This window comes from Stenella coeruleoalba (genome assembly GCF_951394435.1).
Source record: "Stenella coeruleoalba genome assembly, chromosome: 11".
Taxonomy (NCBI): Eukaryota; Metazoa; Chordata; class Mammalia; order Artiodactyla; family Delphinidae; genus Stenella; species Stenella coeruleoalba.
In genome coordinates this window covers 6,422,968-6,445,384 of record NC_137157.1, presented here as the reverse complement: position 1 = coordinate 6,445,384, position 22,417 = coordinate 6,422,968, and the positions used below count along the sequence as shown (strand labels likewise).

Genomic DNA, 22,417 nt, shown 5'->3' with positions numbered 1-22,417 from the left:
GAGGGGCTCCCCGGGAAAGAAATGGAGGTCAGGCTGGAGAAAAGACCACCGCCCTCAGCCCCTACCCTCCCAGGCAGGGAGACAGCTCTTGGTGGATAGGAGCCTGGGGGGCTCTGCTTGACTGGAGCCCAGGGCAGAGCTCCTTAGGAAGGGCCAGGTGTCCAGCAGCTGCCAGCACATGCTCAAGTCTTAGGCATGCTAAAGAGTGCGGTTTTACTTGGAAGGTGATGCAGAAAAGTGAAGCTTCCTACCCGGGGCAGGGAGTTGCACAGGTTTGCTTTTCTGGATGGGCTACCCTGGTTGCAGGGTAGAGAACAGATGGAACATGGCACAGGGGAGGCTAGTGCCCTAATGCTTGGTCATGGCTCAACAAATACTAGTTTTCTTGAAAGAATGAATTAATGGTTCTATTTAGAAACTTTAGTGAAATAAAGGTAAACCACCAGCCTGCTGGGAGCTATGTCCAAGTGTTGTGGAATAGTGATAAGGCTGACACACGCACAGCAAGGCTGCCATGCAGAGAAGTCCATCCAGATCTGTGTATGTGGGAGGTGGCTGGAGAACACATGGAATGGACAACTGCTGCTGAGAGGCAAGGTGACAGTTATTTTCATACACCTCGTGCTTCCACTCACGGCACCCACCCAACCGCCCATGACTGCCCGCCACTAAAAATGTTGGCTCTGGGGTCCCAAGACTGTGCACTCATTTTGGGACCCCAGGACTTAGCCCAGGGCCTGGATCGTGGCAGGTGCCAAATAAGGCTTTATGGAATCCATGAACAGGGGGCAGCAGCGTCTTCTAAATATGTTACCTACAAAATTGGTCTAAAAGGATGGGAAAAGTACACACCATTTTACACGGATGGCTTTCCAGACAAAATACTGATGCACATGGAGATGTTCTCATTGATGTGCTGTGTCCACAGTGCTTGAGTCTGAGAGGACTCTGCAGGGAGAGCCTTCTCTGAAGGAGAGGGCAAATACTAGTCATGTGCCAACTCTTTAGGGCTAACATTCCCAGAACATTTTACAGCAAGATATTTATGTCCTCTTCATCTCCAAAATATCCTTCTCCTCAAAGGCTCCTTGTGCCCACAGAGAGTGCAGTACAGGCCAGCCCCAGTCTGGCTTCAGCCGGGGAGATCTGAGCTCTAATTGCACGTACCACTGACAGCTGAACAGAGCTCCTGCCTCAGGGATGAGGCAGATGCAGGGCCCAGTTCCTGAAATCAGCAGTCTGCCCTCCCAGCCTGGCCTCAGGAGCCCTCAGAGATTCAGGCTGCAGCCCTCAGGCCTGCTGGGGCCAAACCCACTGTCGTGTTCCCAGAGCCTATGAAGGGCAGAGGGGGGCCAGGCTTCCTAGGAAGCACTGGTAACACTTGAAAAGCACCATGGCCTGCAGCCTAGGCTCTCTCTGTACCCCAGCCCCCAGAGCCAAAGAGGAGACCCAGAAAGAGGGCCTGGAAGTGAAGGACGCGGGGGACACCTGCAGGCTCCCCGCACGAGCCAGGACTTGCCAGAAGCGACCGAGCCACCCATGCCCCACTGGGGAGCCTGTGCGCAGCATGTGCCAGCCTCCAACTTCAGCCAACTGGTGGCTAAAGGAGTCATCCTCTTGGGGAACCACCTCCCCTAGGCCTCAACCTACCTAATCCCACATGACTTCTCACCTCCAAAACAGACCCTTGGCTCCAAAGAGGTCAAGATCCTCAGCCCTCTGCAAGGCCATGCTCATTCCAACCTCCAGACATTGCTCTGGCCTAGAATGCTGTCCCTGCTCCCAACTCATAGCCCAGCCCCACCCATCCCACGTATCTTCTCTGGTGATGCCAGCAGCAGACCCCTCTCCTCTGAACGCCATGACACTGAGAAGCAGAGCTGTGGCTTGGCCTCATTGCCCTCACTCTCCATGGAGGCCACCATCCTTTCTCCTCCCAATACCTTCACTGTGGGAATCAGATATCCACCCCTCTTCTCTTCTGAATCGTTTACTACGGTGTTGGGGATACAGAAAGTGTCCCCTCCAAATGCCCACTAAATACTTCTGGCTGATATTATGTCCCTGTGGGTAATCTCTCCTCCCAAGATCACTACTTGTTCACTCATTCATCTAGCAAACATCTGAGTGCTTAGTAAGTACTGATCCTGCCTATCTTCCATGCTACCTTTCCTGCCCCCCACCCTAGGGGGAGCCCTACCTCCCCCTTGCACCCCAGCAAATTCTACAGCACCTCAAACAATGATCTGTCTCCTCCCTCTGGGAGCTTACTTCCAAATGTCACAGCCAAAGGCTCCCGGAGGGCAGGGCCATGTCCCTCCTGTGCAGGCACACAGCCAGCATGCAGAAGATGGTTCTGTAATGACCCACTTCAGTTAGCACCTTTTGGTGGGAAGGAGTAAAATTAAGCACAAAAGACTTTTCCACCTCGAGACCGCAAGGCTTTCTTTAGATTGTACAGCTCTGTGGGTCACACCAGTGAGAAGCGGCCTTCCATGGGAAAGAGGGAACTTGCTGGCAGCTTGGAGATGTGCACCTGGCAACGTGCGCCTAAGTCACTCAGAGACGAGCAGGGCCGGTTCAGCCTGAGCCATCCAGGGCACACCCATCAGAGGAGGAGGGCGGCACTGCTGATTTATATGAGATGAAGAGTAATTTCAGGGACAGCATCACAAGATGAGCAGAGCCTGAAGAATCCTTAGGATTCTTCATACAAGAGATGTTCTTGTCTACTGACATCGCAGTTAAGAATTTAACAGGGTGCCTAAGGGTTTACATCAATGACAGGACTTGTTCAAGCTACTTTACTTAATATATGCTGACAATACACACTGGCAACTTTCACCTACCTTTTTCTTTTTTTTTTTTTTGCGGTACACGGGCCTCTCACTGTCGTGGCCCCTCCCGCTGCGGAGTACAGGCTCCGGACGCGCAGGCTCAGCAGCCATGGCTCACGGGCCCAGCCGCTCCGCGGCATGTGGGATCCTACCGGACCGGGGCACGAACCCACGTCCCCTGCATCGGCAGGCAGACTCCCAACCACTGCGCCACCAGGGAAGCCCTTGAGTCCATCTTTTTAAAACTTGGGCTCCTGTGATCACTTGTCTCTGTTAGACTATAATATCAAATGGAGGGCTTCCCTGGTGGCGCAGTGGTTAAGAATCCGCCTGCCAATGCAGGGGACATGGGTTTGAGCCCTGGTCCAGGAAGATCTCACATGCCGCAGAGCAATTAAGCCCACGCGCCACAGCTACTAAGCCTGCGCTCTAGAGCCTGTGAGCCACAACTACTGAAGCTTGTGCACCTAGAGCCCATGCTCCGCAACAAGAGAAGCCACCACAATGAGAAGCCCGTGCATCGCAACGAAGAGTAGCCCCTGCTCACCGCAACTAGAGAACGCCCGTGCGCACCAATGAAGACCCAAAGCAGCCAAAAATAAATAAAATAAATAAATTTATAATATCAGATGGTATTTGATGTCAGACAAAATTATACACCTAATTAATCTAAGTTCATAGAACTAATGTGTTTTAGTTTCCAGCAAACCCAGGGCCTCACCCTCATCTTTTGCAGCACTTGAGCTTTTTGTAACAGGAAAGCACCCACATGGCGCCGATGTCTCTATTCTTATTTCATCCTGGCAACCTCCCTCGAAGACCAGTATCATTTTCCCTCTTAGAGATGAAAACCCTGAAGCTCAGATTAGTCAAGCGACTTGCCCAAGGTCACACAGACAACTAGTAATGGCACAGCTCGGATCAGAACCCAGATCTTTCCAACTACAGAGCCAGTGCTCTTTCCACTAAGCCCACAGCTGCGGAGAAGGTTCTGGGGGTTTTGCCATATGAACGAAGTTTTATCAAACATGGACTTTGCTTTAACCAGCAGGCAGGAAGTAAGTGGGGTTCAGGAAGAGTAACCTCCAAAAAAAAAACCATACACACCACAAAATAATCTGATTAGGAAAGGAATTCCTCATGGGCACAGACTAACAAGAAGATGCTCCAGCAAGCTCAAGGGTAGTGTGTTCAGTCCTCTGGCCACCTGCTTGTACTGTCCAACATGATGTCACATCACCGCCGTCCATTTTTCCATACAAAACTCAAAAGTAATGCCGCTTCTCAGGCCAAGCCCGGTAATTAGTGTACGTCACACCAAGTCATATCAAGGCTAAACGTGGAAAGGAAGCTCTGAGAATGGACAAATTGACAAGACCTTAATTAACACCTCTAACCTCTCTCATTAATCCAACTCTCCTAACAAGGTAAGTTTACCACCTTCACTGAGAGCTAAGCCATACCTGCTGCCACCTAGATCTGACCACAAATGCCTGGCTGGTTTCGGGGTATGTTCATCTCATCCCCCAAATCCCAGCCACAAAAGAGGGAGGGGGTGTCAGACACGATTGGCTTGGTCTCTGTATTCATCCAGAAGAAATCATGGGCATTACCTCCCAGAAGCTGTCGCTGGACACTTCGACTCCAACGGAATCATCATAAGTGACAGACATCTCTTCAAAGGGTGAGGGAGCAGCAGGGAATGCTTAAATTCAGAGGTCAGCTTCAGATGCTCAAAATCCGTAGACAAACCTATAAAAGAAAAACATATCATTGTGGTTTTAAATTCCCAAGGTAAAAAAGCAAGCCACCTCCATTTCACAACTTCCATTTCCATTACTGCCTTCAGTACAGAGCAGTCTAAAATGTCTCCTTTTGGTGGGAGAAAGTCAATAAACTCTAAACTGGGCACTGACATACACGTGTGTGTTATATGCATGTGTGTGTGTATTTCACAGTAACAAGTAAACCTTTCAACATCTTACCTGAGGAGCTCAAAGAGCTTTCTGCAAACAGTCCCTGTGCTTAAATCAACAGACTGATAACCTTAATTGGCCTCATCCTTTGGAGAAGGGGACAGAGAACATGTGAGGAGAACACGCCAAAGCAGAGTCCCTGCATCTCGGGGCTCACTCTGTTCCAGCCTGTCCTACCCATCCGACAGGACTAGGACCTGGGGTAAAATGTGAGTGGAAATAACCCACCTTCGACACCTGACTCCACTCTCCACAGAGTTTCCACCAGGCTTTGCTTGTGTTGGGTGCTGTCTCCCCCTTTCCATGACTGGCTCATTTCAGCCACTGATGCCCCAATTCAGACCAGTTTATTCTGACACAGTCTGTGTGAGGGTCAGTTAGAAAGAGTAAAGTTCTAAATCCAAGCAAGGGTAACAGGGTGATTATTTCCCTTGCCAGAGGGAAGAAGTTGAAGGACCCCCCGCTATATTCACAAGCACAAATCACGTTGATGGAATGACTCGTCCACAACCAGATGAGATTCCCTGACTTCCTGGTGAAAAAGTGATTCCACCCTCCCTTATATATCACCCTGCATTCAGACCACACAGCCAGAGATCTGAAACTTTCCTAACTGCCGCAGTCAGGAGTCCAAAGCCTCAGCTTAGCCAGAGGAGGGAGAAGGTAGGGCAGGGTAGGCAGAGTGATCTACATTGTTACACTTACAAGGTGCAAGACTTTGCTTTGTTCTAGGTACTTTCCCACATGTTATCCTACTTAATCCTCGTGATTCCCTGTGAGACAGTCTAGAAGCGGAGTAAGGAATACCAGCTGCCTGGGCTCTAATCCCAGACCCATTACTCACTAGCTGGGCAACAGTGGGCAAGGTGCCTAACCTCTCTGTGCCTCAGTGGCCTTATCTGTAAAAGAGACAATACTGCAAGGAATTACTGTGAGGGTAAAAATGCAGCAGGACATACAGGGGTGAACAGTACGTGGTCTCCAGTAAGTGTTATGTAGTAAATGATAATGTAATTATTATTAGATAGTAATTATTATCACTATCATTACTTTTATCTCTACTTTACAGCTCAGAAAACTGATGCTAAGGGAGGCTAAGTAACTTGTCCACGGTCACCCAAGCAACGAATGGTGGAGACCAGCAGGACACCAACTGTGCCTGTTTGTTAAGGTGATGTTCTCTCTATCATACCAAGATGTTTTCTAAAAATGGTCTCAAATTTAAATAAATCAGGTATCTTACAACCTAAGATCTAATTGCTAATTAAAAGGTTTAATCTGATGTATTTCACAGCTTCCAAACTTGAATACAGCTCTGTACGGACAATAAATTTGAAGTAAAGAGCAAATTATGGTACCTCGAAGCCAAATACTCCAAATGCACGCACTCTGTAACCAGGCAGAGTCGCATGGGTGCCACACACGCACTATTGCAGACAGCATGCTGGCAGGATCTCTGCTCCATAATCACAGAGGCAGCGTGTCCTTTTCATCCCTGGGATATAAATAAAGGCCAGACAGGCTTCTCTGGCCTGGGCCCTGGTGCTACGTTTCACAGCATTCCCTTCCTGTGGAATCTGATGCTCTTAGCCAGGGCCCTCCTAGAAGCACCTCAGTCCATGATTGCAGCAGCAGAAAGTTTTCTACCCAGAGCAGCTGGTCTCTGCTCCAGGCTCCTCAGGGAATATCTGGGCTTTCGGCTCAGGCTAGTCTCAAAGTGGCCAAATCAAGCCACTGGCTGGGCTGCCTGGCCAGCTCCGGGGAGCAGCTGCAGGGGACAGGTGCAGGGAGATCGGGGGCCTGCTCTGGGCAGAGAAGCAGCTTGACACCTGAAAAGCTCATTTTCAGGAATTCATTTTCTGCCTGGGTTCAGCCCTGGTTTAGACACTAACAGAAGATGAGTTCTGCACAAGATTTATTAAGAGCCTACTAAGTGCCAGGAGCCAAGAAGAGGTTGCCACCAGGCTAAGCACGAAAAGACACAGACTTCTAGGAGCAAGAAACTGAATCACCGGGCACGGATGCCCTGCCCAGTAACAAAACCAAGAAACATCAGACCTGCAGAGGGCACTGGAGATGAGGCATGTGTACACCTGACCAGTGGAAACAAGGAAAGTCCATCTTTCTTTGCCCAAGTCACAGAGTGGCAACTTGGTAATTTTCCCTGTCAGTCCAGGACCTGTTTCTCACCAAAGCACTGTGCTCAGCGACTGCGACATTCCCAAGATCAAGGCCAAGCTGACCCCACCAGCACCCCACGTAGCCACAGCCCAACGTGCAATGACTGCAGTCAGCTCACCTATCTGTGTGTGTGTTGTTTAGAGTTGCTTCTAATGCAGAACCAGCTCCCCCGCACAGATTCTCAGCTCTTGTTGCCCATCTCCCCACTTACACATTCTCCAAGCTTATATATGGATGTCATTAAGTAAATGCCATAATCTAAGTAAAACAAAATCAGGAAGGCCAATCTCTTTCTGTAAAACTGTGCAAGGCCTTCCATTTATATTAATAACTGACTTTTGGAAGCTCCGTGCCACCACTTCACTTCTGACTTGTAATAATTCAGAATTGATGACACTTTCCTTCTGAAGCCTCAAAGCAGATCTGTTTAGTCTCCTCTAAGAGGTCAGAAGTCAGCAAAGACATTCAAAGTCCTAGAGAGGAAACCGAGGCAAGGCATAAAAAAACCCCAAGTAGACAAAGAAAGTAAGAGGAAGAACTGAAGATCTCCTGCCCAAAGAGTTAGTGAGATAATGTAGATGAAAGCCTAGGATGGTGGCAATCAGGAAAGCTCAGATTCACGAGCTCTACCACTGATGAGCTAGGTGACCATGGGAAAGCCATTCTGTTCTCTGAGCCCCAGCTTCCTGAGCTGTGTTCTACCAGGTTCGAGTGAGGGTTAGACAAAATGGTGCATGAAGGCCCCAGGATCCCAGGTTGCAGCCCATGGCAGGGCCTCCCTCAGTGGGAGCCTCGTCCTAGGTCAACACCCTTGGCTCCAAGTGTCCTCACTCTTCCCTTCGGCTCCACATGACAGCCGTAAGGCAGACAGGAAAAAAAAGAGGGGCCTGGGGGACCAGGGTCTGTACCACAGAGGAAAACCCAACTGTATTAAAGCACCAGTTGACCTGAAAACTCATCTCTGACATTCACAGAGCCACACCAATTTCTGTGGGGCTTGAGGTCAGGCCGCCGCGGTCGCCCAAGCGGAATTCTCAACCAGCATCTCCCAAGGTCCCCCTTTCCTGCCCTGCAGTAGGGGTCCTGCCCAACCGTCCACCCCTCCCAAAGCACCCTGTACCACCCTCAGTGATCCTGGTCTCTCCTCCCTCTCTGATAACCCCCTCTCCTTCTCCCCATCACTGGCACGCCCCATGGTCCATTCTTGAGGCTCTTCCTGTACCTCCCAGCAATGTTTCATCCCTTCTCATGACTTCAAATGTCACTAATATGTGGGAAGCAGTGGCACCTCTTCCAAGAGTCAGCCCCTCAATAAAATAAGAATGAGAATATTTTCCTCACAGGACTGAAGGAAGATTAGAGACAGGGAATCAAAGTCATGTGGCATACATCTGACACCCTAGAAGTGGTAGCCATTGCTCTTAAAATCACCAACCAGCAAACCACCAAAAGGTAGTGAGAAATGCCAGTGACTGGGGCTGGATTTGCTTTTTGTTTTCCCATGATTGTTGCTACTGGGATAAGCACTTGTACGAGGCTTCCCCTACCACCCTGATACTATCACCAGCCCTCCTTCACTCAGCAATGGGGAGGCCAGTCATCACCTAATGCCTGGGAAGACATCCTCATGAGCCAGACACTGCACTAAGTGCCTTGCATGTGCTGGCAATCTGCAAGGGCGCTGGCCTAGGATGAGCTTCCATTGAGGGAGGCCCTGCCATGGGCTGTGACCTGGGGTCCTGGGGCCTTCATTTAATCCTAATGACAACCCTCTGAGGGAAGTGTTAGCAACATGCTCCTTGTTAAAGGGATACTGAGTCACAGAAAGGGTAAGGAGCTTGCCCAAGTGGTGGAGTTGAGATCTGAATAAAGGCAGGTTCACACCAACCATACTCTTAACCACTGACAGTAACTACCTCAGTGCTGAGCTCAAATCTTCTAGAACATAAAATGTGAAAAACAAACACTTGCTGCTGTTTCTTTATGAGTTACTACTAAAGTCCAGTCCTCACGGACAGTCTGCTGATCTTAGCCTTCATGTGCATGTGAGTTGCAACACTGATTTTAATCTGATTTCCCTCACTAATGTCTTGTATAAATTGTATGCGTTGCCCTATGTCCTACCTTTTCATTGCTTAATGGTGTCATCTGTTGCATAAATATTCTTAATTTTAATATAGTCTAACATCAATATTTTCTATTATAGTTAGTGCTTTTTATGTCCTGTTTAAGAAGTCTTTTCTTATGCTGAGGTCATAAAGATATTAATTTACCTTTATTATCTTTTAAATGGTTCTGTTCTGGTTGGTTTTTACTTTTCATACCCAGAAATTATTTTTGTATGTGATATGATATACAAGTTTCATTTTTTTCCATATGGATATCCAACTTTCCAGCATTATTTGTTAAAAAGAGCTTATTTACTTCCATATTCTGCAGTGCCACCATTGTCCACAGATGTGTGGATCTTTATGTAGGCTCCCTATTCTGTATTCTGTTTGTTCTTGTGACAATACCACATTGTCTTAATTACCACAATCTTATAAGAATTCTTGGTATCTAGCAGAAGAAGTCCTCCGACTTTATTCTTCAAGAGCAGCTTGGCTATGCTTGGATGTATGCATGTACGTATTTATTTAGCTGCACTGGGTCTTAGTTGCGGCACGGGGGATCTTTTAGTTACAGCATGCGGGATCTTTAGTTGCGGCATGGGGGAATCTTGTAGTTGCAGCATGAGGCCTCTAGTTCCCTGACCAGGGATCGAACCCAGGCCCCCTGCGTTGGGAGCACAGAGTCTTAACCACTGGACCACCAGGGAAGTCCCACGGCCCTCTGCATTTCCATATACGCCTTAAAATCTCCTTGTTCAGTTCCAACCAACCAACGAACCAACTAGCTCTGCTGGGATTTTGATCAGGATCTCGTTGAATCCTCAGACCACTCTGAGTTAATGGACATCTTTACAATACCGAGTCTCCTAATCCGTGGAATGCATTTCATTTATTCAGGCCTTCTTTAATTTCTCTCAATATTGATCTGTACTCTTTTTATAGAGTTTACGCACACCTTTGGTCAGTGTACTACTCAGCATTTAATATGACATTGATATTATAAATAGTATTTAAAAATTTTTTTCACTTTAACTGTTTATTGCTAACATATAAAGCAACTGATTTTTGTATACTTACCATGTATCCACTAACTTCGCACTATTTATTTCCTTTTTTTGTACTTATTATTTCTAATTATAAATTCATTTGGATGACCTATATACACATTCATATCATATTCAAATAATGACAGTTTTATTTCTTCCTTTGCAATTCTTAGGGCTTTTATTTCTTTTCCTTGCTTTTTTGCACCGGAGAGGACTTCCAATAAAATGTGGAGATCCTTTCTGGTCTCAAAGATGAAGTATTCAACATTTCACCATTAAGTATAATGTTTGCTATAGGATTTTTAAAAAAATATCACTTTTCAGGTTAAGGAAGATTCCTTCTACTACAATTCTACTAAGATCTTTTATCACATATGGATGTTTGTGTAAGATTGGCTTTATTTTTCCTTAAATGTTTGGCAGAATTTGTCAGTGAAATAATCTGGGCCTGGAGTTTTCTTTAAGCAGTCCTAATGACAGATTCTAGTTAAAAAGTAGAAGACTATTCACATATTTTCTATTTCTTTGTGATGATTTTGTAAAGTTGTGGTTTTCTAGAGAATCCAATTCATTTTTTCAAATATATTAGCAAAAAGCTGCTTATATTATCCTCTTATGATCATTTTAAACACTGAAAGACCTGTAGTAATGTTCCCCTTTTCATTCTTTTTTTTCCCCCCTTTTCATTCTTGACATTAGGTTTTTGTGCCTTTTCTCTTCATCAGTCTCATCAAAGGTTTATTGATTATTCTTTTTTTCAAAGAATCAACCTTTTTTTTTTTCCCGGCCACGCCGGGTGGCTTGGTGGGATCTTAGTTCCCTGATCAGGGATTGAATCCGGGCCCCTAGCAGTAGGAGGACCAAGTCGTAACCACTGGACTGCCAGGAAATTCCCCAAAGAATCAACTTTTAGCTTTCTTTCAGCTGTCTGTTGAATATTTGTCTTCTTTTTCCTTGATTTTTTTCCCTTTATTATTTCTTTTCTTCTACCATCTTTAGGTTCAAGTTGTTCTTTTCCTAACTTCTGGAAATTAAAGCTTAATTCACTAATTTTCAGCCTTTCTTTTCTAATGTATGCATTTAAAGCTATAAATTTCCTTCTAAGCACAGTGTTTTTTTGTTTGGTTTGGTTTTTTGTGTTTTTTGTCTTTGTTTTTACTATTTATTTTTTAATTTAGGCTGCACCAGGTCTTAGTTGTGGCATGCATGCAGGATCTAGTTCCCCGACCAGGGATCGAACCCAGGCCCCCTGCATTGGGAGCACGGAGTCTTACCCACTGAACCACTAGGGAAGTCCCTAAGCACAGTTTTAGAGCTATATTCTACAATCTCATTTATTTTTTCATAAGAGTCCCATGAGGTAGGCATTTTTATTTTCTTTTTTGCAGATGTGAAACTAAAGGTCAAGTAACTTTAAAAATATTTTTTATTGAAGTACAGTTGATTTGTAATGTTGTGCTAATTTCTACTGTACAGCAAAGTAATTCAGTTATGCATATATATACATTCTTTTTTATATTTTTCCATTATGGTTTACCACAGGATATTGAATATAGTTCCCTGTGCTATACAGTAGGACCTTGTTGTTTATCCATTCTAATAACAGTTTGCATGTGCTAATCCCAAACTCCTAATCCATCCCTCCTCCCCGTGGCAACCACAAGCCTGTTCTTTATGTCTGTGAGTCTGTTTCTGTTTCATAGATAGGTTCATTTGTGTCATATTTTATTTTTTTAAATTTATTTTTTACAATATTTTATTTATTTATTATTTATTTATTGGGCTGCATTGGGTCTTAGTTGTGGCACACGGGATCTTTCGTTGTGACGTGCAGGCTCTTCGTTGCAGCCCACGGGCTTCTCTCTAGTCACGGCGCACAGGCTCCAGAGTGCATGGGCTCTGTAGTTTGCGGCACACGGGCTCTCCAGTTGAGGTGCGCAAGCTCAGTAGTTGTGGCACACGGGCTTAGTTGCCCACAGCATGTGGGATCTTAGTTCCCCAATCAGGGATTGGAGGATTGAACCTGTGTCCCCTGCATTGGAAGGAGGATTCTTTACCACTGGACCACCAAGGAAGTCCCCCATTTGTGTCATATTTTAGATTTCACATATAAGTGATATCATATGGTATGTCTTTCTCCTCCTGACTTACTTCACTTAGTATGATAATCTCTAGGTCCATCCATGTTGCTGCAAGTGGCATTATTTCATTCTTTTTTATGGCTAAGTAATATTCCATTGAATATATATACCACATCTTCTTTATCCATTCATCTGTCAATGGACATGTAGGTTGCTTCCATGTCTTGGCTATTGTGAATAGTGCTGCTATGAACTAAGGGGTACATGTATCTTTTGTTTTCTTGTTTTTGTTTTTTAAAAGTATTTATTTATTTTGGCTGCACTGGGTCTTTCTTAGTTGCAGCATGCAGGATCCTTTGTTGTGGCATACGGATCTAGTTCCCCAACCAGGGAACGAACCCGGGCCCCCTGTATTGGGAGCATGGAGTCTTACCCACTGGACCACCAGGGAAGTCTCTGCATGTATCTTTTGAATTATAGTTTTGTCTGGATATATGTCTAGGAGTGGGATTGCTAGATCATATAGTAGTTCTGTTTTTAGTTTGTTTTTTGTGTGTTTTTTTTTGCGGTACGTGGGCCTCTCACTGTTGTGGCCTCTCCCGTTGCAGAGCACAGGCTCCGGACACGCAGGCTCAGCGGCCATGGCTCACGGGCCCAGCCACTCCACGGCACGTGGGATCTTCCTGGACCGGGGCACGAACCCGTGTTCCCTGCATCGGCAGGAAGACTCTCAACCACTGCGCCATTCAGGGAAGCCCTGTTTTTAGTTTTTTTGAGGAATCTCCATACAGTTTTCCATAGTGGCTGCACTAACTTACATTCCCATCAACAGTGTAGGAGGGTTCCCTTTTCTCCACACCATCTCCAGCATTTGTTATTTGTAGACTTTTTAATGATGGCCATTCTAACTGGTACCTCATTGTAGTTTTGATTTGCATGTCTCTAATAATTAGCGACACTGAGCATCTTTCCATGTGCCTGTTGGCCATCTGTATGCCTTCTTTGGAGAAATGTCTATGTAGATCTTCTGTGGATTTTTCTATTGGGTTGTTTTGTTTTTTGTTGTTGAGTTGTATGAGCTGTTTGTATATTTTGGAAATTAAGCCCTTGCTGGATGCATCATTTGCAAATATTTTCTCCCAGTCTGCAGGTTGTCTTTTTGTTTTGTTTATGGTTTCCTTTGCTCTACAAAAGCTTGTAAGTGGGTTCCATCTTTTTTTTTTTTTTTGCTTTTGCTTTTATTTCTAATGCCTTGGGAGACTTAGAGGTCAAGTAACTTGCTTAAAATTATAAATGGTGACAAACTGTGAAATCAAGGTTCAAAACCAGGTTCTGTGCTTCTAAAATTCAAGTTCTTCCTATTATAGTACATTACATATAATTAGTAGTTTATAGGTATTATGAATAAAATGCTATGAAAATATCAAGAAAGCAAAGTCAGGTCTCTTCCTCCACAGGATGTGGGAAAAGCTAGAAAGGGATTTACAGGCAAATAGGCTCTGCTTAGGAACACAGGAGAAGGGCTTCCTATCTGTAAGCAGGGGAAGAGGGGAGGGGCAAGAGGGGTTGACAAGATGGGTTAAGAGAGGCCAAGAAAATCTCATCTGTCCCTGGAAATCCATGATTGGTGATTTTATAAAAGTAACAGAATCAGCTCTCAGCCTTCAGGGCTCACTCAAGAATTGTTCTCCATGATGAACAGTTAGATTCATTCTTTTATGGCCAGGATTTGACTAGCATCACGATCAACCACTATCCCTGGGTCCACATGACCTCTTGAGTCATACCAGCGATAGCCGAGCTCAGAGATGGTCAGGAGGGCACTGGAAGAAAAGAGCACAGAAAGCAACATGTGGCTTAATGACACACTGGTCTTGTGTCAACTTAAAACTGGAAAGAAGGGAAAACCTGTCATCACCAGCTGCTCTTGGGGAGCCTCATTCATGCATTCAATAAAGATCTAAATTTCAAGAACTGAACTAGTGCTGGGAATACAAACAGCTTGTAGGCTAGACCTCAATTTCTTTTAAGTAAAAATGAAAAACTAAACTAGACTAGAATAATGGGAAAATCAGGAGATACTCAAATGTTAAATTTGTCAAACACAAACAGAATACTCTTTGCCCTTTTAGTACTGTAATTACAGTGAAATTGGTAGTAAATGCTTGATGACAATCTATATAAAATCACAGGATATCTGCTCTACAAATTTATATAAGACAAGAAAAACTGTGATACTCAATGCTATGGGGTCTTAATGTACCAATCAACTTGCGACGTTTTTTCTTTTAATGTATTTGTAACTTATAAAAACAAAAATAACCCATGTTTTCCATAGAAAACTCAGAGAAGAGATTTTGGGAGAGAAAGGAAGAACAGGAAGAAAGATTATCCATAGTTCCATCACTCAAAGACAACACAATGCATGCTCTTCCCTCAAAGCTTATTTCCAGTCATCACTTAATTCCCTCCTTAAAGTGCGAAGTGGGGTGGGAATAGGGGTGGACATGTGTGAATAGGGGGCCTGAAGCTGCAGACAAATAAGTCTAAGGTAAGAGGAGAGGGCACAGGGCACAGCCTACACACAAAGAGAAAAATAAGATTTCTGAACAAAGCCCCCGAATGTCCAGCCACACACTGGTGCTCTGTTCTAGTGTGTGCAGGTTCACTTTAGTATGCCCCCCTCCTGCGGGGGAACCAGCTACAGACCAGGTCGCACCCCAGGAACACGCTCAATCCCACAGTGAAACCAAGGCCACCAAGGAAGGAACTAGAAGAGCTGCCTAATGGCACCACTCAGGTGTTCAGTAACTATCTAATGACTGAAAGACGGCCCCAAAGAAGGCTCCCTGGGCTGAAGTCAGCCATGTCTGTGTCAAGTAAAGCAAGCCTGCTTCAACAGGTGTGGTTCTGTTGCTCCACCTGGAGCCCAGGATAGGCATAAACCAACATCTAAGCAGCTTCCACATACCGGGCATATCTTAGCACCAGCTTTAGACATATTATTTTTGTTCCTCAAAAACTCTGCAAAAGTGGATTACTGTGCCCATTTTACAGGAAGGCAACCAGGTACAAACCATTCAAACCATTCGCCAGGGGCCCCACAGCTTGCAAATGCGAGGCCGTGACTCAACTCAGCCTGTCTGACTCCATATTGCCCAACCCTAGCAGGACACCTCAACTCCAGCCTGAGTCATTCCCAGCTCTGGGAAGCCTGCTTGGCTGGGAGGCTGCTCCCTAGAAAGGGGGCTTGATTCTCAGAGCTGTCTTATTAAGGGCCAAAGACCCTGACCTGTCAGGGAATATTACTCAGAATTTTTTTTCCACACACAAACATCTTTAACCATAAAAATGAACCTGGTTTCAGTACACTCTGGGTAAAGAAACATGTAAGTTGGGGAACCTGAGGCTTCTGAGGACAACAAGAGAACCTGCAGACTTTGCTTCAAAGGGAGATCAGGTTGGGCACATTTCCTAGTTCTGCTTCCTTCATTCTTTCAGTGTCTTAAAAGACTTGCTATGGCACAAGCCGGTCGCTAATGCCAAATGGTACTGAATGCTCCTAAGATCCATTTATCAATGCCAACAACATAAATGTATATTTAAAAATTAATTGGGTGCATCTCAACAGGAAGGTGAAGTTCCTCAGAAGACAGCGTGAGGATGGGTGGAAAACAAGTGTTAGCTTCACCTCTGGGAGCGCGGCCCCCATCCCTCCGTACGGCCCTGTCCGCCTCTGGAAGGCAAGGGCAACACTGGTGCTCCTGCCCTCCCGAGTATGAAGAGGCTCAGGGGTGATAACGGGTACGGAAGAGCTTTGGGAAAGTGCAAAGTGACAGACAAGTGAGTTAGTACTCCTCTTCCCAAGGACAGGTACTGAGTCTGGCTCTTCTGTAGTATATCTCAGACTGTCTAGCACCCAGCAGTTGACTGACTATTTCTCCCTAAAGAAACTGAACTACAGTACTCGACGACAATGCTGAATGAGTTCCGCTACCTCAGAACACACACTGCACGTGAGGGAGAGCACTCCTGTCAGACACTCTTCCTGCTCGTGGGTCCTAATTCTATCTTGTGGGCTACACTGCGCACCAAACACGCTGAAACAGGCTTTTACACTCTAACCTGGTGACAGGAAAATATCTGCATCCCAAACAACCGCTCTGAAATGAACTTTTGGGATGAGGTAGTGTATACTTAGTTATTCTTGATCCCTTCCCATCACAACAGGAGAAACAGACAAGAAAATATGTTCCCCATGTATTTCCTTCAACTCTGTTTCTCTCCCCCAAATCACACTAAAACAGTCACTTCAAAAGAGGTGCACACATCTCTCCCTCCCTGCCCCTAAGGGCCCACTAGGTTGACAAGAAGGAACCTGTAATAGTGCAGCAACAGAGCAGCAGGGAGGATGTGCCAGAGGAAAGCAGACAGGTCTGGGCTGGGAGGAAACTAAGAAAACCATCCCAGAGGCCAGGGTGGGGACGAGCCTTCGCAGGGCAGGGGTGCCGAACAGAGCACAGAGCTGGGGGAGGGGGACTGAGGAGCAATCATCACAGTAATTTTTAAAACTGCACTTGTGACCATCAAGTCCAGACACCCTTCAGGGAGGCCCACCTGGGGCCTTGCCCAGCCTCTGCAGAAACGCAGACATCCTCCCTCTTAAGGCAGAGGCCAACAGGGAAACCCAGATCAGCTTCCTAATCAACCCTCTTCTTTCATGAACATGAACTGATAACCAAGGATCTTCAACCATTAAATAAATAATAATGAAATAAAAACCCAAACCATGAAAGAGTAGGACCAGGATAAGCAGGACAACTTTTACTTTGAATTGATCTCTGGGGAAAACACAGGTATTTCAGGGAACAAGACAGAAATTCTATAAACGCTGGTAAGAATTCTCCAAGAAAGTCAAGGGTTATTGCACCCGTAAAACAGGAACAGGCTGCTATGAAAAAGGAGTGATTAGGAAGTAAGTAAATTTTTTTTAATTTTTAAGAACCTTATTACCAAAATAAACATTTTAATGTTTGGTGTGTATAAGAGAATGACAAGATTAAAGAGGAGGCTAGTGACCAAATGATAAGATCACAGGAACTTCCAGTCACATAAAACAGGAGGAGACTGGTTAAAGGACAGGGAGGAGGCCAGGCTGGAGGTCTCACAGGCGGGGAGGCGCAGGGGAAACCCTGGACTGCAGGCTCTGCCACGTGTCTCACTTACCACTCGGCTCTAGTGCCCCCCAGTGCTGCACACAATAGGTGCTCAACAAAGATCTGAGTGAGTGAATAGCAGGTGGGGATTTCCAACCTCTCCCTCCTTTTCTGAGGCCTCTGGGAGGAGCGCAGCTCTGCTGTGGCCACTCAGGGGACTGCTGGTCATCAGTGGAGTGGGCAGGCTCCCCTCAGAGACTTTAAAATTCCAGTTGCACAAGGGGTAAGGGCAGTGTGTTTCTGCCCATTGAAGGTGTAAAAGCAACAAATTTGAGACTTGAGAGCAAGAAAATCCTAAGTGTAAAGATGTACAAATCATCCCCCCTCCTCCTTCCCCTCCCAGTCCTGAAAAACACATTCGTGGTCCCTCATGTGTGTCCTGGGAACACAGCAGGCCCTCAAAAGATGCTTGCTGAATACATTCAGGAATCCAGGAATGACCGAGGTGGGGGAAATGGTTCCCAGATCTCTGGATTCCAATAACTTCTGCCACTGATGTAAGTAAACACCATGAGTCAGAGCCATTCCCAAAATGGTGCACAGAGTATCAGAGGTTAACAGAGGCTGCCAAGGGTGCCCTTGGTCCAGGCTGGGAGCTGACATAACATCTTTCCTCCCCTCCGGGCCTGATAACACATATATCAAGTAAAGAACGGTACACATTACATAAGTACATTCAGCTCGCCCTTAATGCCCTTAATTCATTCCAAGAAATAAAAACAGAACAGGTCATTAGGCCAAAAGGCTATTACTATAAAGAAAGAACATTCCGAGAGAAGGCACATGTTGCTCATCTCTCTGAAAGTCAGCCTTGGAGAAGCCATCTCTAATCTCTGTAACTGCAAAAGGCAGCACAGAAGGAAGGCGTCCTCACTGCTGCCCACACACAGCGCTGGCTTGGCGTACTGCCCTGCAGACCTCGCTGTGAGCACACACTGGATCTAAGGTTTGTTCCTCCTTCATTACCCAGGGTGGGAAATTCTTCACTCATTAGAAGTGACTACAATTTCTTCTAAGCCACTGTTTGGCCTGGAGTGAGGAGAGGATCAATCCTTAAGTAAGGAGGGGATTTACCCATTCATTCTACAAACAGATGTTTGAGTACTTACTATGTGCCAGGCACCCTTCTAAATCCAGGGTTTGGAGCAGTGTACGAGACAGACACGGTCCCTGCCTGCCTGGGCCTGACGTCCTAATAGGGCAGACTGACACACAGTAAAGTAAAAACAGCCACGAGTGTGGAAAGGGCTAGAACGGAGGTAAATAAGGCGTTATGAGAGAGTGGAGGGAAGAACAGGGGGAAGGACTTGTGAAGGTAGAGTGGTAGGGAGGACCCAAGGTGGACAGCAAGTGGGGGTGTGAAGGACGGGGAGGGGCCTTTCCAGCAGAGGGAGGCCCCAGGGAACAGAGGTCACTGTTCCAGTCCCAGCAGGGCAGGAGCCCACAGGCTTGCCTGAGGTGCCACTGAGGACTCCAGGGAGGAATGGTCGGCATCACTGGTGAGCTGCCTGGTAACTCAGATCTTATATCTGTGCTAGCAGATAAAAATTCAAGCCTCAAGTGCTTGTAAGATATGCTATTGAAAACCAAGCACATATATATGCATAGTGTTCCATACCTATCTGTACCTGTGCTGCCTCTCAACATGTGATATATTTAACCAAAGAGAAACACCTAGCCTTTGACCCAACTATTTCTTCTAAAACTTTTCCTACAGATAAACTCACCCAAGGATTAAAGGTAGATGTTCACTGTGGCCCTGTTTTCAACAGCAAGAAAAATAAGACACTGAAAACCACCTCACTGTCCATCAAGAGTCACAAGTGCCGATACACCTCTGGAGTGGAACACAGGTAGCCAGAGGAGAGAGAGGGCGGGGAGCTGTGTGCACAGACACGAAAGAACGGCACATCGGTGTTCCCTCATATCAAGTGGCATCAGTGGGTTGTAGCACGGTGATATAATCTGATCCCACTGTATTAAAACACAATTAGGTACCCACCAAAGTGTGCCAACTCACAGCAAGTCCCAGTGGGGTCTCAGACTTGGGGGGGGTTGGACTTCCACATTTCATCTCGTTCTAACCAGTTTGAAAATTTTGACTATCACCATGTAATACTTTTTGGATACAGCAACTAGTTAATAAAAAATACCCTACTTTGTCTTGTTAATAGCATGTGCTGGAATGAAGGAGGGGGCCCTCTGTGCCACGTGACTGCACCACAGCCTCGAGAGAGGACTGACCACCCCCGCTTCAGCGGTGTCCAAAGCCCCCGGCCCGGCACCTCTCCACTGCATAACCACAGTCATCTCCCAGTGGTGTCCTGGCTCCCCCACTGCCCTTCACAGGGATGCTTTCAAAACTCAAGTCAGACCATAGACCAGTCATTCAGTAAAAACTTGCTGGATGAATTCAGGAGGAGAAAAGTTGAACTGAAAAGTCTGGGTAGTTTTGATTCATACAGACTGAAGATCCACAGATGGAAAATACCTGGGGCATTTATGCCCAGGTATGAAGATGCTTTAACTTATGAAGATGCTTTAACTCTAGTGGTTAGAACTCTCTTATAAACACTCTGCACATGTTAAACTAAACCACAGTTCGGTTTAGTAACCACCGTGCGGGATGGTTGTGGCCAGTCCCGGCTGTCTACCAGCAGCCACACAGGAAGCCCTTCTCCTGCTCAGCCACGGGGCCTGACCACCATGGGCGCCCGAAAGCTCCTGGGTCCTCTCTGCCTCCAGCTCAGGCTATTCCTGTACGTCCACTCAGTCCCTCCAGAGAAAGGACGGGCTTTCCTGCTTCTCTCTGGCCCTCAAGCCACCTCCCACCCGGCCGGTGTCCAGGGAGTAGGGCCTGAGGTAATACACTCCTCTGCACCATTAGCAAAGCAGGAACGCTTTTTTTTAATGGCTCAAATGTCCAGCACACACTATTTTGTTGCCAATGATTTCATCTGGAAAAGTGAACATTCCTCAAAGGAAGAGATAGAGATCAGCAAATAAAGTGACTTATATCTCTGGAACATTGTGTAGTGCATTGACTTCAACAATGGAAAGCAGCTTGTGCACTGCGAGATGCTCAGTTTTAAAGGTTGTCCACTCCAAGGGAAGCACATGCCACAACTGGGCAAGTCCCAGGCCCCAGACGGGGAGGGGAGGGTCCTCCAGAAGCACCTACAAGGGCGGGCAGTGTGGGCCGAACACACTCAAAGGTACTTCCAGAGATGAAAAAAACAGTCAGCATCTCTCACAGACAAAGCTTGGTGCTGCTGTGAAAACCACCTCCTGAAACTAGTAAAGGATTCGCATCCACTTGATGGCACAGAACTACCTGCTGCAAACTGAAGTAAGAGCTGGTGAGAGGAAGGGGAATTTCAAGAACTCTATTAGGACACAGCCATTCTGCCAAAAACGAACATGGCTCAGACCCTGGAATGTCACAGTTCAGAAGAAAAGACAAAAAGAGTGGGGGGAAAAAACACATCTTATTTTGTTTAGCCAACACTACAGGGCCTCTTCCTCCCACAGAAAAAAATCATGTTGGGTTAAGTTAAAGAAAAACAAAATTTTCTAAACAGGGAAGCTATTCAACAATATCAAATGTGGCGCTGCTTTGGTTCAGCACAGCATCAGTTCCAAAGCAGGTGTGTTCCCACTCAGGTGTGACCACCCGGCTTCCATAGCTTTGCTCATTCAACGCGCCCTGTACTGCTAAGCCCGTGACAGTTTCAAGTCCAAATATCTATTCTTTTGGTCACCACAAGGCCGTCAAAACCAATGAGGGCTCCTCGTGGCGGGGCTCTGCTCTGCTAGCCTTCATTCTCATTACTCAGCCCTTTCTTCTTCTGTCATCCACTGTCTGTCTGTGCTGCAGTCATGGCCAACAAGCCACCCTGAGCACCTCCACTGCTGTCCACGCCATCTCCCCATCACTCCTAACAGCTATACAGCATCGCGTCTTGGCCCCGCACGACCACGCCAGGCCCTCACAGTCACACCTCGGGGGTTTGGGTCTTTCCCAGTCAGAGCCAAGACTGGGGGAATGTCACAGTACATAAGGTTTCCCACTCTGACTCTGTCCAGTTACTTCACTAGGGGCTCTGGGCTCACAGGTTCTAACGATATTTGGTGAACCTCTCAAATACAGTTTAGAAAGCAAGAGGTCAGGGCTTCCCTGGTGGTGCAGTGGTTGAGAGTCCGCCTGCCGATGCAGGGGACACGGGTTCGTGCCCTGGTCCGGGAAGATCCCACATGCCGCGGAGCGGCTGGGCCCGTGAGCCATGATCGCTGAGCCTGCGTGTCCGGAGCCTGTGCTCCGCAACGGGAGAGGCCACAACAGTGAGAGGCCTGTTGCAAGAGTTCAACCTGACATCCTCAATCTACATTTAAGGGGGCGATTACACACCCATGAGAAAGGGTAGAAAGACACCCTAAGAGGTACAGAGAAAAAATGACCCCAAAACACACCTTGGCCTTTGGAGTCTTACTTGTTTCACACAATGAATCTGAGGATATTTCTTTCTTTCTTTTCTTTTCTTTCTTTCTTTCCTTTCTCTTTCTTTCTTTCTTCCTTCCTTCCTTTCCTTCCTTCTTTCTTTCTTTTTCTTTCGTTCTTTCTTTTCTCTCTTTCTTTCTTTCTCTTTCTTTCTTTCTCTTTCTTTCTTTCTTTCTTCCTTCCTTCCTTCCTTCCCTCCCTCCCTCTCCTTCCTTCCTTCCTTCCTTCCCCTCCCTCCCTCCCTCCCTCCCTCCCTCCTTTGGCTGCGTTGGGTTTTCATTGCTGCGCGCAGGCTTTCTTTAATTGCAGCAAGCAGGGGCTACTCTTCATTGCGGTGCACGGGCTTCTCATTGCGGAGGCTTCTCTTGTTGTGGAGCACAGGCCCTAGGCGTGCAGGCTTCAGTAGTTGTGGCTCGCGGGCTCTAGAGCACAGGCTCAGTAGTTGTGGCACACGGGCTCAGCTGCTGCGCG

At 46.5% G+C, this 22,417-nt stretch overlaps 1 protein-coding gene across 3 annotated transcripts in view; it reads right to left on the bottom strand.

Moving 5' to 3' along the window:
* PACSIN2 (protein kinase C and casein kinase substrate in neurons 2) overlaps positions 1–22,417 on the bottom strand; it is a 137,975-nt gene that overhangs the window by 34,521 nt on the left and 81,037 nt on the right. For all 3 annotated transcript variants that reach the window (XM_079937924.1, XM_079937926.1, XM_079937925.1), the window contains one exon: positions 4,451–4,589. In XM_079937924.1, coding sequence (XP_079794050.1) covers positions 4,451–4,510 — 60 coding nt within the window. In that variant the 5' untranslated portion in view covers positions 4,511–4,589. The remainder of the gene's footprint in view (positions 1–4,450; positions 4,590–22,417) is intronic.